The sequence below is a fragment of the Theobroma cacao genome, chromosome 2 (assembly GCF_000208745.1).
Source record: "Theobroma cacao cultivar B97-61/B2 chromosome 2, Criollo_cocoa_genome_V2, whole genome shotgun sequence".
NCBI classification, from domain to species: domain Eukaryota; kingdom Viridiplantae; phylum Streptophyta; class Magnoliopsida; order Malvales; family Malvaceae; genus Theobroma; species Theobroma cacao.
In genome coordinates, this window is record NC_030851.1 from 6128941 (window position 1) to 6147343 (window position 18403).

The following is an 18403-nucleotide window of genomic DNA, read 5'->3' on the forward strand; positions in this document are numbered from 1 at the left end:
TGATATATATATATATGTGTGTGTGTGTGTGTGTGTGTGTGTGTGTGTGTGTTGTGCATGATGAATGATATTGTGTATAATGACTGTAAACGTGTGTGTGCACGATGTGGGGGGATGCACATGCCGGTGATGATGGTGGCGTGAGAGATGGATGATGATAGTGTCCGTGTGCACAATGTGGGGGGATGTACACGATGGGACTGATGTGCACGATGTGGGGGGATACACACGATGGTGCCGGCTATGTGCACGATGTGGGGGGATGTACATGAGCCGGGTGTGATTATGATGATATTGATGTTTATCTATCTAATTATGCATATCTAGACTTATGAAATGAAAGCTCATGAATGTGATATATGGTTGACATATATGTGAAATTTGATACATTGCACTTTGAGAATTTGCATGAGTTTTATGTTGATTTTGTTAGTTTAGTAAGATGGCCTTTTTGTTGAGTGAAGGGAAACTTTTCTCTTGTTGCTCTGTTTCACTACAGCGAAATTCATTCTCGCTACAACGAGAAACTCTCGAGTTTGAGGGCCTTCACCAGAACTGGTTCTCGCTACAACGAGAAACTTTCTGTCCATTTTACTAACTTGTGGGTTTTTGCCATATTTCCTATTTCTTTGGTACCATAGTTGAGCATGGATTTTTGTAAAGTGATTTACTCATATGGGGTTTACATGAGGGGTTTAAAAGAGCTAAAACAATTACATGGTTTGAGAAAATGAATGCATCATGATTTCGATAAACATTCCTTACGGTATGTTTGTTCCCTTCTTGTTCACTCACTGAGTATTGTACTCACGTTTTATAAAAATTCATATTTTCAGATCAGGTGACTGTTGGACCCTAGATCGAGGAGTCCCCGTAGTGTATCTCTTGGGTATGTGTCTGGCATTCGATAGTAATCCCTTTTATTGTAAATGTCTCCGCTGGAAGTCATGGGTCATTTTGTATTGTGAATACAATCTAACAATGTGAATATGTGTATGCAATGTAAATTACTAAATACATGACTGGTATAGTGCATGCATATTATTATCGATAATGCCATTGTGTTTTGGCTATGTTCACACTCGGGAAAAGGTGTGCGTGTATGCATGATATGATAAATTTGTTAAGTAAAGGTAAATGGATAGGCTTACTTGGGCTTAGTGAGCTATGCTCATTGAGCTCATGCGCTGGTCATGGCCTGGGAAATTAAGTCGTGACAGAAACAAAGAGTTTAGATTTTGGCAAACTAATGACTAAACTAAATGCTGCAGCAAACTCAATAAGACATTCCATAACAACCTGCATTTGCCCTGTATCCGCTTGAGTAAAAAGAAGTAAATCATCCACAAAAAATAAATGTGAAAGTGTAAGGCCAGACCAAGATGCTTTCGTTTGTCTTCCATTTCTTCCTATAAGCCCTCTCTTCTATCAAGTAAGACAATTTCTCCATACACAAAACAAACAAATATGGGGATAAAAATTCACCTTGTTTTAAACCCCATTGTGCAAAGAAATACAGAGGACATTCACCGTTATAAATTAAAGATAGCTAGTTTAAAGTAACACAAAACATAATCAAAGTAATCAATTGTGAGGGAAAATTAAAATCAATCAAAATTTGCCTCAAAAATTCCTAATCCATACTTTCATAGATTTAGTGTAAGTTAATCTTCATAATCACACCCCCTTTCCTTTCTTTTCGTTTCATAAAAGAATGCACAACTTCCTAAGTAATTACAATATTATCACTAGTACTTCTGCTTGGGAGAAAACTACTTTAGAATGGTCCTATCGTCTCCTTAAAAAGAGGCTTTAATCTATTTACCAAAAGCTTCGTAAGAAGTTTATACGAAGTATTCAGTAAACTGATAGGTCTAAAATCCATAATTGTCAGTGGATTTTCCCTCTTTAGAATTAGAGTGATGTAGGCCTTAAAAAATCGAACAAGAAAAAACCATCTACCAAAGCTTGATTCACAAAGGAGCTAATATTATTTTTTGACTACCTCCTAATTTCTTTGCAAGAACAAAGGTTGGATTTCATCCGGCCCTAGTGCTTTAAGACCCTACATAGAAAAAAAAGCTATTCAAATTTCCTCCATACTAAAAGGCTTTATAAGTTTTGCTTGACCATTCAATGACATCATAAGCTACCATCAATTGTATCTTTTCTACTAAAAAGTGAAACATAAAAAGAGACAACATGTTCCTTTAACATTGTCGGATCCATCTCTTAATGATCATTCACCATTAATGCAACCACTCTACTCCTTGTTTATTTTACCACTGTCGAAAATATGATAGAATTTGGTGTTTTGCTCCCCATCTCGAATCCATTATGATTTGGACTTTTGATACTATAGTAGTTCTTCTTGATACAAAACTAGTTGATATTCATGTTGAATATCCGCCTCTACCTTTTGTAAAAATAAAGACTAATCATATAAGGTACTATGTTGGATGCCAGCTATCCTTGACACCAACTTTCTTTTTTTATGATAGATGACTCCAAAATGGTCATAACTCTATTTTTTTAATGCAAAAGTAATTAAAGCAATGGATTGAAGCAATTAATCACCAAACTCCTAAGCTAAATTGAATACATTGTCAAAATGCTGATGAGTCAACCAAGCTGCTTGAATCTAAATGGTTTATTCTCTTTAAGAGGTGGATTTGTCATGTCCAAGTGAAAGAGAACTGGATGATGGTCTAAACTTAAATGCAAGAGATTCACAACCCTTGCTTTAAGTAATTTTTTTGAGCTAAAGGGTTCATTAGTTATCCAACCTTTCTTGAATTATAACTCTTCCATTTACCTTACGAGACCAAGTGAATTTAGCACCAATAACACCTATATCTGATAGACTACAAGCATCCCATTTATCCATGAATTACCGAGCTCTGTTAACACAGAATCTAGATTCTCCACTTTTCTCTTCACATTAAGCAATATCATTAAAATCACCTAGCACCACCCACGATGGATTTACGGTTGTAGAAAACCTCCTCAGCTCATTCCAAAAAATATCTTTCCATTATCAATGAGGTTATACATAAACATGGGACAACACCAAACTCAAATTCAAATCTTATATCAACAAGTGGACAGCTTGATTATTCAACTAAAGGCTTTGTATTTTAATTCTATCCCATTTCCAAAGTACAGGAAACCACCTGCAAAATCCGAAGATAATACCACAAACGAATAATCAAAACCCAACTTTTTAGCAAAATCCAAAGCCAAACTCTCCTTATTACATTTAGTTTCAAGAAGAACAATAACATTAAGGACATAAGTTCTTATTAAATCTTTACAATTTTAAAGGCATTTTTTGTTCAAAATGACTCTGCAATTCCATGAAATTATCTTCATATCAAATTGAATGGATTAGTTTACCTGTTAAACAAGCTTTTTTTTTTTTTAAGTTCAAACCAAATCGAATCATCTTCTCTCTTATGGAAAACTTTTATCATGGTTTCATACGAGTCTTTATGCTCTTTTTGGATACTACCTCTCATCTTAAGACTTTGTTCAAGGGAGTCCATATGATGAGCAAGACCAATAGGAGGTAAAAATCTAAGGTCTAACTGAAGAGTTGTATTGTGTCCCAAATTCATCACCATTATTCCTAAACCCAATGTCATCTTGAAAGGCCCATGGTAAGGGTTTCTACTTGAATTGCCAATTAAGAATAAGCCTATTTGTTTTAACCAATTCATTATTCTACTTAACAATATTCTCTCTCTTAGCCAACTTTGGTAGATTCTTTTCCACTAAAATTGAGTCCATCGAATTATTCTTTCCCTCTTTAGCTACCTTCAAGGACTTAGCCACAATCGCTATAAAATTTCCCATATTCCTTGCCAATTCATGGAGAATTTATTCAACAAATGGCTCATTGTTTTGACTAGTTAAAGGGTCATTATCAATTTCAGCAAATTCCTCCCTTAAAATATAAAAAATGATATACAAAATATCTTTTTTTACTAGCACCCGATTTATTGCTTTTATTCCCTGATCCCTATCAAGATTTCTTTTGTACCATCATCCATGAACCATAATTAATAGTGTTACAGGTATCACCGTTTACCTTTGTTGCTTCGATTATCGTTGGACCTCTTTTCTTTGCAGCTATTGTGTCGCCACTTAGATACTCATTATCCACACCAACGTTTTGTAATGGACAGTTGTCCATTCTGTGCCGAATAACTCCACATTGAAACCAAACTATGTAAATAGCTTCATATTCTACCTTCTGCATCGAGTCTCCAATTTTGATCTTAGGGATCAAAGGTTTTGCATGATCAATTTCAACACAAATTCTCACAAATTTCCCCTGTGTCACCAAGTTTGTGTTGGCATCAAGCTAGTAACGGTTTACCAAGGAGCCTACCAATCTTCATTAACACTTCTTCATTGAAAATATTCGATCGACAACTCTAGCAACCTGATCCAAATTATAGTCAAACCTAAAGAAATAGTACAAAGCTTGAAATTTGGCTTCCATGTTTGAACAAGCAGATAGTGACCTAATATTTTCCAGGGATTCCCTATGAACCTTGATCATGTCATGGTTTTGATCAAACTTGACTATATAGTAACCAAGACCTAAGTCAATCATTTCAAAATCACCATCCCAACACCATAACTTAATGATTCGGCTATGAAGAGCATTAAAAGCCAAAGACTTACCCAGCAGTTTGATTATTAAAGTGGAACACCATGGTTGTCGAATCTCTTTCTTTTTTCCTTATTGAAACAGATTCGTGGAATTTTATCTTATTCTTCACCATTCACCATATCATCATCATCAACCCATTCTTGTTCTAGATTAAATGTAATTTTGTCAATATTATCCATGGCAGTAGCACTATGACCATATTTTTTTCCCTTACAAAATAGTCTGTTTGAAAGTTTTTTGTGTTGGATCATTACTACACCCCTTTTTTGCTTATTCTCTTCCTGACTTAATCCTTTTTGTACTTTGTTCAAAGTGATCAACTTCCTTTGGAAACAATGGCTTTTTCATCAGTTTTTAGAAAAAAACGATCTCTTGATAGCATATACTTTAATTATTATTTTTTATTTTTAATAAATATCAAATTTACAAATTTGAACTTCAAATTTTTTAAAACATATTTTTTTGATATTCTAAATTTATATAATATAATAATCAAAATTAAATTCATTTGATAAAAAAATCAAATAAAAACAAAAAAATATAATAAGAAGAGTAATACATTTTTATAATAATGAACAATATTACTAAGGTAATTTTGTTTTTTGGCATTGATATTAATAAGATAAGAAACTGTTCATTAAAGAAAACACTAAGAAAATGCATTAACGACTTTATGACAAATAAAGGTTTTTCTATAAAAGAAGGATTTGCTTTTTTTGACAGTCCACTGACTGGAGCTTGAAATTTGATGATGAATATGTGATAGGTGTTTGTTTCCATTAGATTATAAAATTTTATTTTCTAAAAAAAAAAAACTAATCTATAACCTTATATAAAAGGAAGTTCTGATGGAGCTCTTAGATAGTGCCACATGGACACATCAGCAAGGGAATGCTGCACGTCAAAAGAAGTGATCAAGTTTTTCACGTGGAGCCATCAAGAGAGAGTTGTTATGGAATTTATCCTTGGGCGGGCTGCATCTTTGGTGGCCTATATGGGTGGTGGGTTGCAAATGGCAAGATTTGCCAGGTCAATTCTATTAGTAATAATAACTAAGTATTGTTATATGAGGGTTTTTTTCTTTCAACTTATTTATGTGAGGTTTCAAGACTTTCCTTAGTTGGTTATTGGCCAAAACAAAATTCTTGAAAATGCAATTTAAGTATTGTTTCAAAATACTAATGATAAAACCAATTATCTTAGTTATTCACATTTTCAAATTTTTTTTCTTATTTTTATGGTTATTTTCGTGTTTTTTTATTTATCCATTTGTTATTGTCAATTTCATTTCTTAAAAAATGATGACTATGAATTTTTATCTTTCCTTTCCTCTATTTACTTCATTTGTATATTCAAACATTAATTTATTGTATCTAAATATTTGGTTTATTTGTTGGTGTATGATCCCCTTGCTTGGTTGGTGCATGATCTCTTTGCTTAAAAGAATAAAATTCGAATCTCCCTTTCCCTAAATCCAAAAAAAAAATAATTTATTATTTTCAATTTTTTATTAGATAAATTACTGCTTTATCATATAATCATAAGTAAATTACATTAAAATTTCCTAGTATTATTTGAAATTTAAAAGTCTTAATTATCTTATATTGATTTTCAATATTTTTTTACATAACACCTTTATTTTATTTTAAAATTTTTTTCAGTCTTTTTAGTTTTTATTTTATTATTAATATTAATTTAATGAAATGAAAAATGAATATTCTAATTATTTTATTCTTAACAATTTCAAAAAAAAAATCTAACAAAAATAAATAAGGTTGTTAAGTGTCATATTATTAAATTTTAGGAGCAAATTTATTCCATTTCAAATCACATGACATAATTTGATAATTATTTACCTTATAATCATTAACAATGATATTTTGTTTTCTATGCTTGGTTTAGCATTTTGTTATTTTTTCAATTAAATAAATAATTATTATGTTTCTAATAGAGTAAATAATCATGCAATATAGCTTAATTCATACTCTCAAGACAATATTATACAAATAAAGGCCTTCAACATTTCAAAACCTTATAATGAAATTAAACATTTGTTTAAACTTTAATGCAACAATTACAAAATCAAACCATATATAACATTTGTGATGCAAATTTACATGTCCAATTCAATAAAATATTAATTTGAAATTCAAAATAATAAAATTTTTAATTTTTTTGACATAATGCCTAAACAAAATTTTAAACTATTTGAAAGAATTTTAAAAACTTTTATTTTTTATTTATGTTTATTTAATTATGTCAACATAAAAGTGCCATAATATGAAAGAATCTTTATTCCATTTACTACACGTTTGGTATGGGGAATAGCTATGTTATTCCCCCTCTATTCTCAGTCATTTCCCGTACCTTTATTTGGTTTAAAATTGAGATACAAAATAACAATTCTGCAGGAATAGAAATTCCATAAAATGGGTTAAAAGTCAACTTTAGTTATTCCCTTCTCCCTCCTCAATAATATCTATTCCATGAGACATGGAATAGCTGTCAAATAGGTAATGACTAAAATGCCCTTATTAAATTTACAAAATTACAACTTGATTCATATAAAAGAATTTTTTTTCTCTCTCTTCCTCCTTTCCCTCTTTCTCTCAGTCACTTTTCCCCTCTTTCTCTCCGTCGATCTTCCACTGTTTGAGTTCGGCAATAGCACTGCCTCTCTCATCTAACTTTCGAGCTACGTTACTCTCTTCCATAGTTCAGGTACTTGCTTATTGTGCTTTTGTTTTCTATTGATTGTGGAAATAACCCATTGTTGAATTATTTTAAAAATGCTTTGATTTGCTTTTATCTGACTTGTGTTTTTCTGGATATTTTGTTTGTTGGTTGAGTTTGTTCTCCTTTATTTCTTTGATTGTCAATGCTGTGATTATGCATGTTGGTTGTGATTTGGTTTTGCTGTGAAACTATTTTGGGTTTGCGTGTTTTCCTGTAAGTGTTTGGGGTTAAAGTCCTTGTTGTTGTTGGGTCTGGCTTTCTGGGTGGATGTTGGGTTGGGGGTGTGAGTCAGCGAGATAGGGTTTTGCTGGTTTGCTACGAATTTAATTGCTGGAATTTGGGTGTGAGTAGCTGTTTGGTGGTGTTGACACTTGAGGTTTGACTCTGGAATTATAATAGATGTTAAATTCATTCCATAATACCTACAAGAAATAATGTTCTCTGAATAAAAATAACAGAGCAAGAATATACTTTAAATCACTTGAAAGTAGCAAATAACAACTTGAATAAAAATAATAATAATATAAGACAAATTGTATACATTTTTTTTAATTTCATTACAAATAAACAAATTAAAAGAATGTGATTCGAGCAGAACTTTTGAGAAGAAATAAACTAACTTCATAACAAAGAGTTTCTATGACTAGGTATTGTACCCCACAACACAAATCTATAGAGCTTTCGACATCATATGCCTATTTTTTTTGTCCCAGAAAGTACCCAATTTTCTTTCAGCTAATTGTCCCCCGTAGTTACAAATTGTTTTGTCGCTTGCATTTCCACCTAACAACTTCTTTCTGATATATGGTAAGATCATGCTCATCTTCACTAAAAAAAGACCAAAAATTTATGATAAGCATCCGCCAAACTATGAAAACATAACCATGATCCTCTTAAACAAAGACTGGAGAATGCCCCCAGATCGAAAACCAATCATCTTTCCAAATATACAAGGATCCCGCAGATACTTTTAATCATAATAGGCAACCTCAGATGAGCCAATAAAATTCCCAACACTTATGGCCTACATGATTACTTAAAAAAAAAAAAAAGACATTACTTATGGCCTTAGTGCTGCAGCATGGTTAGTTTGTTGAATATCTTCTCCCATTTGTTTATAAATCTCTAAGATTATAAATACTGAGAAAAGCAAAAATAGTTTACAGCACAACGGTTAAAATGAGTTAGGATCTGGACATCCTACTCTAGCTAAGAATGCCATGCCTGTCACACTCAAGCTTTAGCATTTGCTCATAATATTTGGCTGGTTTCTTTAGTAACAAACAACTCATCTATTATAAAGAATTTGGCTCAACGACACCCCTGCTTTCAGTAGGAGTCTATCAATAAAATCTACTTTTCAAAAAAATAAGTGAGAACTACTTTTTGCTAGTTACTTCTGAATTAGGCATCAAGAAAGTACAGGGGAAATAATCCAGGAAAAAAAAAACAAAATCGGCAGTAGAGAAAAAAGCATAACATGCGGTCACATGGCATAGAGCAGAAAAACAAAGAGAAGATCAACAGAAGTGAGAACCACGATAAGAAAAATCAAGGAAAAAGTCTTGTTTATATAAATGATCGTGACATTAATCAAAGATGTCTTATTTATAAGATATGAGTCGCATTCTTTTATAAGTGAAATTTGATTTATTTATTTTCAATGCACTTCTAATTATTATTTATATATATAATTTTCACAATTTATGAATAAATTTTATGCATGTGAATGATGATTAAAGACGTTTTAAATATAATTTCGGTTGATTGTTAATGTATATTCTTCTATATTAACACTTGTTGATGGTAAATGAGATGTGTAGGAAGCTTAAAACTCAACTATAAGTTCAAGTCGATGTTTGACGAAATTAACTAGATATTTTCAACCCATATATTGTATACAATCTAAAGTTAAATTCATTCCATAATATAGCTATAAAAACAAAGCAAGCAAGGTTCAACACCCATATTTTTAATTTTCCTTCTAATAAAAGTTCAATAGATAGATAGCATTAAATCATTGAATCATACCTTCTTCCTCTTTACTCACCCATATAAACGATAAAAATCAAAAGTCAAAATAAGGGTGTGTTTGGTGTTAGTTTTGTTTTGAATTTTTTGTTTTTGTTTTCACTCTTCTTAGAACTAATTTCTTCACTTTTACGGGGTGGGTGAATAGTACTTTGGCACTTCATCATTGTCAATCTTTTAATTTTACACGTCTCTATTGCCATATGGCTTTAATATTTTTTGTACATAATAAAATAGATTAGAATATTTATTTTTTGTAGTCATGGTTTGTTTGTGCTTAAGAAGAGATGCTAAATGACGAAAAAGGCTACTAACTATGTTTAAATTTTATATGGAGATTTGTCGTGCTGTTACTTCATTCTTAATTTTATTGTCGACAGCGTTGACTTTATGTATTTATAGGCCAAGAGTAAGATCTGATGTATTAGATTTTGCTGCAAATCTAGAGTATGTGAGGCGACTCGTGTATGATAATGATATTTCATGCATTTCACAAATTAGAATGAATAAGGAAGCCTTTTTTAAATTATGTGAAATGTTAGAAAGTATTGAAGGTTTGAAGTCAACAAAGAACATGCTTGTAGATGAGCAAGTAACAATATTCTTACATATTATTGCTCATCATGTTAAGAATCGAGTAATTAGTTTAAATTTTAAAAGGTCGGGTGAGACAATTAGTCGACACTTTCAAAATGTTTTAAATGCAGTGTTGAAATTGCAAGAACGTTTGTTTAAAAAACTTGAGTCCATTCCAGCAAACTCAACAGACAATCGGTGGAAGTGGTTTAAGGTAGATTATTGATCTTATTACATTTTGTAACTATATATATACAAGACATTAATTGGTTTACTTATAAGTAATTCATTACTTTGGATTTGTAGAATTGTTTAGGTGCTCTAGATGGGACATACATCAGGGTTACGGTGTCAAGTGCATATAAACTTAGATATCGCACTCTTAAAGGGGATATTGCAACAAATATGTTAGGTGTATGTATACTTGACATGCAATTTGTCTTTATTTTTCCTGATTGGGAAGGGTCTGTAGCTGATGGCAGAGTTCTTCAAGATGCACAAAGAGAAGAAATGGACTTAAAGTGCCTCATGGTAGGCTTTCTTATGATAATGGGAAGGTATTTCAAATTATGTACTATATGATTATTCTAATTAAATAAATAAACAACTTATTTAGTTTGTTTTATATATGTTGTTACTATCTAGTTGATGCGGGCTATACAAATTGTGAGGGCTTTCTTGCACCTTTTAGGGGTCAACGATATCATTTGAATGAATGACGTCAAGGCCATAAACCAAGCAGTCCTGAAGAATTTTTTAATATGAAACATGTTACTACTCGCAATGTTATAGAGAGGTGTTTTGGGTCTTTGAAAATGAGGTGGGGTATCTTTATGAGTCCATCATTTTATCTGATTAGGATACATAATCGGATTATTATAGCTTGTTGTTTGCTTCATAATTTTATTAGGAGGGAGATGAATTTTGATCCTATTGAAGTGGATTTAGGGGAATATATTGAAACCAACACAGCAGTTGATGAGGATTTTATAAGTACTATTGATCCTACTGATGTTTGGGGTAATTTGAGAATGGAATTAGCAAATCAGATGTTCAATGAATGGCAAGCATCTAGGCAAAATGATGATTGACATTTGTTAGGCATATTGTTATTGAAGGACTATTTTAGTGTTTCTTGCCTTTGTCAGTACAAGTTGGGCTTTTTTCTAATTTGTTCTTAATGTCGTAATGTTTTGTCAATTATTGTTGTTAATTGTTGTTTACATTGTACTTTTTATTATGTGAATAAAGTTTGACAAGTTTTAATATATTATTGGATTTATCTCTTTATCTTTTATTTTTTTAGCATTATAATTAATTTTTTATAATTAAATATTTGATGTATGGTAGAAAACAATGTCCACATCTTCAGCCCTAGCTTCTCAAAGTTTAAAGGGAACCAAAAGAAAATGGAATTATCATGAAGATGTTGTACTTGTTTCAGCTTTGATTGATTTACACAATGTAGGAAAATACAATGTTGACAGTGGTTTTAGAGGGGGTTATTTGTTAGAACTTGAAAATAGGCTTACAACAAAATTACCAGATGCAAACTTGAAGGCGAAGCCCCACATAGAGTCTAGAATAAAGACTTTGAAAAAAGAATGGGCTATTATATATGATATGGTGCAAGGGACACATACTAGTGGATTTGGATGGGATGATCAAAGGAACATGGTTGTTGCTGATGATCCTGTATGGGAATCTTACATACACGTAAGTTTTTGGGTTGAACTTATTTAAGTATTTTCATATTAGTTTCTTAATAATAATATAACTAATAGTCTTTTTTTTGTTATTAGAGTCACAAAGAGGTTGTCCTTTTTAGAAGAAAGAGTTTTCCTTTCTTCAATAAGCTTAGTCTTATTTATGCAAGAGATCGTGTAACAGGAAAAGATGCACAAACTGCAGTAAATATCCTCGAAGAAATGCAAGACCGTAATGATACAATAAATGAGGAAACTGAAGGTGAAAACCTAGCTGGATATAATTTTGACGATGAGGATTTCTCCAATATTCAATCTCAAACATTAGCTCCTATAAGTGAAACAACTTCAGCAAGGAAGAAGAAAAGGCTAAATGAGACGGGTGATCCTATTACATTTGAATCAATTATTGCTGCTGCCACGATATTGGGTGAAATCATAAAAGAGGTTGGAATTGAGTTTAGCAAAAGTGTTGGGGCAAAGGTGAACATCCAACAAAAGGCTCAAGAGTTGGATGAGATTTTAAGTCAAGTTGAGAGATTGACAGTGAGGGAAAGGGTTCTTGCTTCAATTAAACTTCCGAAATCTCCAACTTTTATGTTTGTGTTTTTTAGTATTAATCCTGACCGAAGACTTGAATGGCTGAGGACATTTCTTGCTGACCGTTGAGCTTGGATGGCTCTGAAACTTTTTGTGAAGGTAAGTTCCCGATATTGTAACTCTTTGGCACATGTGGTTGATGTTGATACTAATTATGAGATTCATTAACAAGTCTAAACCCTTTTGAGTGGACCGTTGTGTTGTTGGTTGTATAATGGTGATGTTATTGTAGCTACTTTATTGGTTTTATGTATGTTGTAAGTTATAGTGTAATAGGATGAATATTCATCCAAACTATTTAAGGTTAGTGTATTTTTGTAAACTAGACCTTATCTTTTGATTATATGTAATAATATTTTCATTTAAAGGGCATTTATAGTATTACAAGGTTCTTTTATTATTTATTACTTTCCATGCTAATATGTACTAGTTATGCTTGTAAATTGTCATTTTCTTCCAAGAGATGGAATACTTATCTAAATTGAAAGACACGTTATTTCTCTCTTTGCCATTTATGTTTCCTCAGCACCACATGTTTGGTTCAAAGAAATGATTTTTTTTCTTTTTCTTTTAAAAGGTAATATAAATTTTTATTTAATATATCAAAAGACATAATTTACATTTTTTGTTAGGAAAAAATTGAAGGCCATCTTTCTATTTTCAAATATATGATTTTCTATTTAATATATCAAAAACATGATTTTCTACTTCTTAAATGTTTTTTCGTTTTTTTTCTCAAATATTTATTCTCCAATATGTTGTCCATAGAATATATTGAAAATGATTCATAATATGTGAAGAATTTATTAAAAATAAACATCTATACATAAAATTTAATTGATTATTATGGATAAAATATAATATAATTAAATTATATTTTAAAATAATTATCTATTTATAAAAATATGTGATTAAATTATAATTATTTTTAGCAATTGAGATAAAATATAATTATGATGGATAATTGTATTTTAGGATAAATATATATTTAAATTATAATAAGGGTAATTTTATTTTTTTATGAAAATAAATGTTAATATGGTTAAGGTTATTTCTGTCTTTTTATCACTTATTCCTTTATTATTCTAATATTATTTCTACCAATCAAACACTGTAACAAATCATAATAACAATTTTTACTCTATTCTATTCATTACATCAAATAAAGTAATAACTATTATATTATATTTTTATTTTATTTTATTTTTACAAAATTATTATTTTATTTTATTATTATCTATTCTATAAATAAAACGTGTCCTTAATTTTATTATTTTTTCTTAAAAAAGGATAAAAGGAGCAACTTCATTTTTTAAGCAGCTTACTAAAAAAGGGCTGTCCACAGCAACGGCACGTTATACTTGCCGTGCTTTCTACGGAAATGGAAACCAAAGGTCGAAACAGCTTGAGTCCCTTTCACGTTTCTCCTCTCCAGGTCTCCTTCAAGTACAACAGCCAACAATAAATAAACACCCACCGATGATGGCAGACTGCGTAATTTTAACCCATTTCATTGCCCATTTCCTTAATCCCTCCCGCTCTTAAACTCCACTCTTTCACTGATGGACCAAAAACTCCGATTTTTCCGGCAGATTTTTTTCTTTACCGTTAAACTTGAACCCTAACTATTTAAGGTAACTCACTCTCCCTCTGTTTTTTTTTTCTTCTTTTATAATTTCCAGATCATTTTTATTTTTGATACACTGCTGATACAATGCGAGGAAATGTCTGAAGCAAATGTACATTTTCCCCCAAGATTTGGGTTCTTTAATTTTTCCGAGAAACCAAACAGGATCTCTCAGTATATGTACTTGCTTTACTTATTTGGTTTTGAGCAACATCTTATCCAGGCTTTCAGATCCATTCCCCTCTTGGCAAGATTAGTAATTTATTACTATTTGTTATTGATTGTTTCATGAGGTAGACAATGAACCTTTTGTCTTTTTCTCACTCTTTATTATTTAAATATTCTTTGGGGTTTATTAAACTGAAGCTTATTCAGCATTATATGAATGTAGAATCTAATTTTCTTCCGCGTTTATTTATGTGGCATCATCTCATAAAAACCTGATGTCTGTTGAATGGAAGGAGATGTGATTCCGAACTAAATTTTTGAAAAGGAGAACATGATTAAATGCTTGATAATTTGGTAACCGGACGACCATCTCTTTGTTGATTTTCTCTTGACTTTAGGAGTAAACCAATGGCTTGCTAATTTGGTTTAGAATGAGAGGTTTATGCTAATAACTAATCATGCTTGTTCTAGTAAGAGCATTGATGTTAAGTTGTGCTTCGTCTTCCTCCTTTAAAGGCTGGGTGAACTTAAATATTTGATTCTATTGCGACTTTGTATGCTACTTGTCCTAGCTAACTATCTTGTGCACAAAACATTGCGCTAAGCTCAAACTAACTTTGCTTCTGCAGGCCTCCTGATTTTGCTGTTTCTTTGAGTTACTTTCTTTCATGCATCGCTTGGGCCTACACATTCTATTAGTGAGTTTTTAAGTAGATAGTTCATCTTAGAGAGCCTGTGCGGCCTATTTTGTTGGAAAGGTACTAATTAGGAGTTGGAGAATATGGAAGTTCCTAGTGCAAATCATGAAATGAGGCATCGTTCATTGACCCCGCTAAGGGTGTTTAGGGGTCTAATATGTTTGCTAGTGCTGTTTTCAACAGCTTTTATGATGATAGTGTATTGTGGCTTTCTTACCACTGTTATATTCAGGCTTTTCAGCATACATTACAGTCGGAAAGCAACTTCTTTCTTCTTTAGTGCTTGGCTGTCTTTATGGCCCTTTTTATTTGAGAAAATAAACAAAACAAAAGTCATTTTTTCTGGAGATGATGTTCCTCCAAGGGAACGCGTTTTGCTTATTTGCAACCACAGAACCGAGGTTGACTGGATGTACTTGTGGGACTTTGCATTGCGGAAAGGTTGCCTGGGATACATAAAGTATATCCTTAAGAGCAGCTTGATGAAATTACCTGTATTTGGTTGGGCTTTCCATATTTTAGAGTTCATCCCTGTGGAAAGGAAGTGGGAGGTTGATGAATCTAACATGCGCAACATGCTTTCAACATTCAAAGATCCTCAAGATCCTCTCTGGCTTGTTCTCTTTCCCGAAGGAACAGATTTCACGTAATTTCCATTTTCTTTTAGGTGTTATATTTCTCTATTGACTTTAATATTTCCATGTTTGTCATCTTTATGTGAAAAACTTGGTGTATGGAGAAAATCGATTATTAGTTTTCCACTTGTGGGGATCTGCATGATTTTCTTCTATAGCATAGTAGCATACTGTGTGCCTTAATAAATTCTTTGTTGCTACCCTTGATCAAGTGCATTAATCCATTAATTATTCTGTTTCTTTTTCAATGCAGTGAGCAAAAATGCTTAAGAAGTCAAAAATATGCAGCTGAAAATGGCTTACCTATCCTAAAGAATTTGCTGCTTCCAAAATCAAAGGGTTTTTTCGCCTGCTTGGAAGATTTGAGGAGCTCTTTGGATGCAGGTTGTTTTTCTTCTTTATGATTGTGTCTTTTAAGAAGTTGATTTCCTGTGGATCTGTTTGTTTAACCTTTTTATAAATTAATGTTTTCTCCTTTGATATAGCGTTACTGGGAGATGAAGTATAATAGGACTCTTCTAGCTCATACTTCCATATGTAGTTGTATAGCATGCAACAGTGGCAAAAACTAAGTTACTCTATCCATTTTTTTCCCTGGAGTAACCTAATAAACTTTCTATTAATAAAATGGAGTCAACAGGATAGGTGACCTGTTTGCTCGCATAACTATGACCTTATAAAGATTATTAGTTGTATTTTCTCTTCAGTTCAGACTTTTTATTTCTTTTTCCCCCTTTCCTTCCAACCTCACTACCTAAACTAAGGTCACTAGTTGCTAGACATCAGCCAAGCTCCACATAGCTTAGAGAAGCCTGATAACCATTCACAATAGGTTGCTGGAGGTGGTCAAGTTTTTCATATCAGACCTATCTTGTTTTTATTTTCAGATAAAGAAATAGCAAACCATGCAGAGAGTTCCTAAACTCTTGCATAACAAACATAACATGAATTTGTATTGTCTGTAAGGATATGACGAAAGGGAAATCAAGGAGTAAAAATGAAGTGCATATAAAATCTGATTATATGTTGGTGTTAGCAGTGTTAAGTTTGTAACCCGTAATAGGTCAAACATCAGTACTCAATTCATCGTGGACATTAAGAAACTTGAAAGGTGCCTGACCTATGGTGCTATGCACACATAAAAAAATGTGGTTTAAACAGGAATAAACCCCTCTGTTGACTCCAGTAAGGCAGAAAGCAGGGCTCATGATTAACCCAGTTGTTCAATTTTTATAATTTGTTTGGTTGATATGAGAAGGCTTACATTAGTTTTCATCTGACATATAAATCTTTTAAGTTTGGCCACTTCTCTTTTACAAATTTCACTACTCCTTTTCATGACATATTTGTTTGTTTCCACTGCAGTTTATGATGTGACCATTGGATATAAGCATTGCTGCCCATCCTTCTTGGACAATGTCTTCGGGGTAGACCCTTCTGAAGTTCATATTCACATCAGACGCATTACCCTGGATGACATTCCAATATCTGAAAGGGAGTTAACCGCTTGGTTAATGGATACATTTCAACATAAAGATCAATTGCTTTCTAATTTCAAGTCTGAAGGTTATTTCCCTCGGCAAGGACTGGAAGTAAACCTCTCTGCAGTGAAGTGCATTGTAGACGTTGTGCTGGTGCTTTTCTTGACTAGTGCATTCATATTTTTCACCTTTTTCTCATCCATTTGGTTTAAGATATTTGTATCTTTATCTTGTGCCTATATGACTTCTGCAACTTATTTAAACACCCGTCCAGTACCAGTCTTCAGCCTTGTGAAAACTTGTGTCTAATCCTAGTTCCTTCCTAGTATTTAAAGGCAATCATAATGATTATTCATTCATTAGCAGCATAAAGTTCTTGCCGGTGAACTTTATTTGACATGACTTCCAGCATCACCTGAATGATGGAGCTATGTTCGTGTTGAGAGCTTACATAGCCTGTACCTCTCTTGTTATGCTACCAGAGAGGAGGGCCCTTATGGAGATTCTGTCCGGTCGTCGAATTCTCTGGTATGAACATGTATTCAGATGTCAATGTTGTTGTAAGGGTTATACATTATGCACAATAAGGTAGAATTTTAGGTTCAAATGTTCAATAACTGTATGAAATCTCTAATAAAAATCTAAGAAAAGTTCGGCAAATGGTTTTTCATTTATATAAATCATCAATAAAGGCCATTTTTATTTCCATGAATTACGTTTACTGTTATATGGTGAATGTTGTGTTACTGGTCACGTGATCGAGATCAGCCAACTTATTTGGCCAAGACAATCTCTGAAATTATTTGGAAATCTTTTGTACCAGTTCGTCTCTCTTTAATTAATCTAATGTCGTCATATATCTAGAATCTGTAATTCTGATGAGACGTATCCATTTGCCTACTCGTGTATTGCATCCATTGCCTTGGGATCCTTCTCTTTTCTTTGCTACTACCAAGTTCTGAACTGATGAGAAGGTCTTTAAAAGAGGCTGGATAGTCTATCATTGGCATCTCAACTGGTATCTGCATGATCCGAAAATTTTGTGCAGATTGAGAAAGCAAATAGAAAAAGCCACCATGACTGCAATGAAGTCGAGAATAAATGGCCAAGGACCTTACTTTAAGCTAAAAAAACTGATGGGTTCGTCCTTTATCTTGAGAGAGAATTCGCAGGAGTATCCCAAACTTGTATTGAAATTAAAAACTCTTCACCAAAAAAAGTCAACCCCAGAATTTAATCAATCTATTTTGGCCATTTAAAGTCCTGGCAGTGATTTATCAAACACGTGGCGTAATTGTTATGATTGATTGTTGAGTGAGGATTTGCCATCAATGGGTGGGGTCACAGAGTGACAATCATACAGATGACAGAGAATAAACCTAATCCTCATAAATGTAATTCAAGCCTATGGCATCAATTTTGCAACCCCGGCGGCCCTATTCTCTTGCTTGGCCACTGAAAATG

At 32.5% G+C, this 18403-nt stretch overlaps 2 protein-coding genes across 3 annotated transcripts; both read left to right on the forward strand.

Annotated features, from left to right (window-relative positions):
• On the forward strand, positions 7395 to 12512 carry LOC18608137 (uncharacterized protein At2g29880). Its single transcript, XM_018115119.1, has 5 exons — positions 7395 to 7402; positions 10156 to 10238; positions 10331 to 10555; positions 11375 to 11740; positions 11827 to 12512. The coding sequence occupies exons 3-5, from the start codon at positions 10430 to 10432 to the stop codon at positions 12397 to 12399; spliced, it is 1065 nt and encodes a 354-aa protein (XP_017970608.1). The 5' UTR covers positions 7395 to 7402; positions 10156 to 10238; positions 10331 to 10429; the 3' UTR covers positions 12400 to 12512.
• On the forward strand, positions 13686 to 17651 carry LOC18608138 (probable 1-acyl-sn-glycerol-3-phosphate acyltransferase 5). 2 transcript variants are annotated; one of them, XM_007042664.2, is made up of 4 exons: positions 13686 to 13964; positions 14755 to 15469; positions 15712 to 15842; positions 16824 to 17651. In XM_007042664.2, the coding sequence occupies exons 2-4, from the start codon at positions 14907 to 14909 to the stop codon at positions 17246 to 17248; spliced, it is 1119 nt and encodes a 372-aa protein (XP_007042726.2). In that variant the 5' UTR covers positions 13686 to 13964; positions 14755 to 14906; the 3' UTR covers positions 17249 to 17651. The 2 variants fall into 2 exon arrangements, with proteins under 2 accessions (XP_007042726.2, XP_017971988.1); XM_018116499.1 differs by lacking the exon at positions 13686 to 13964 and adding an exon at positions 13987 to 14250.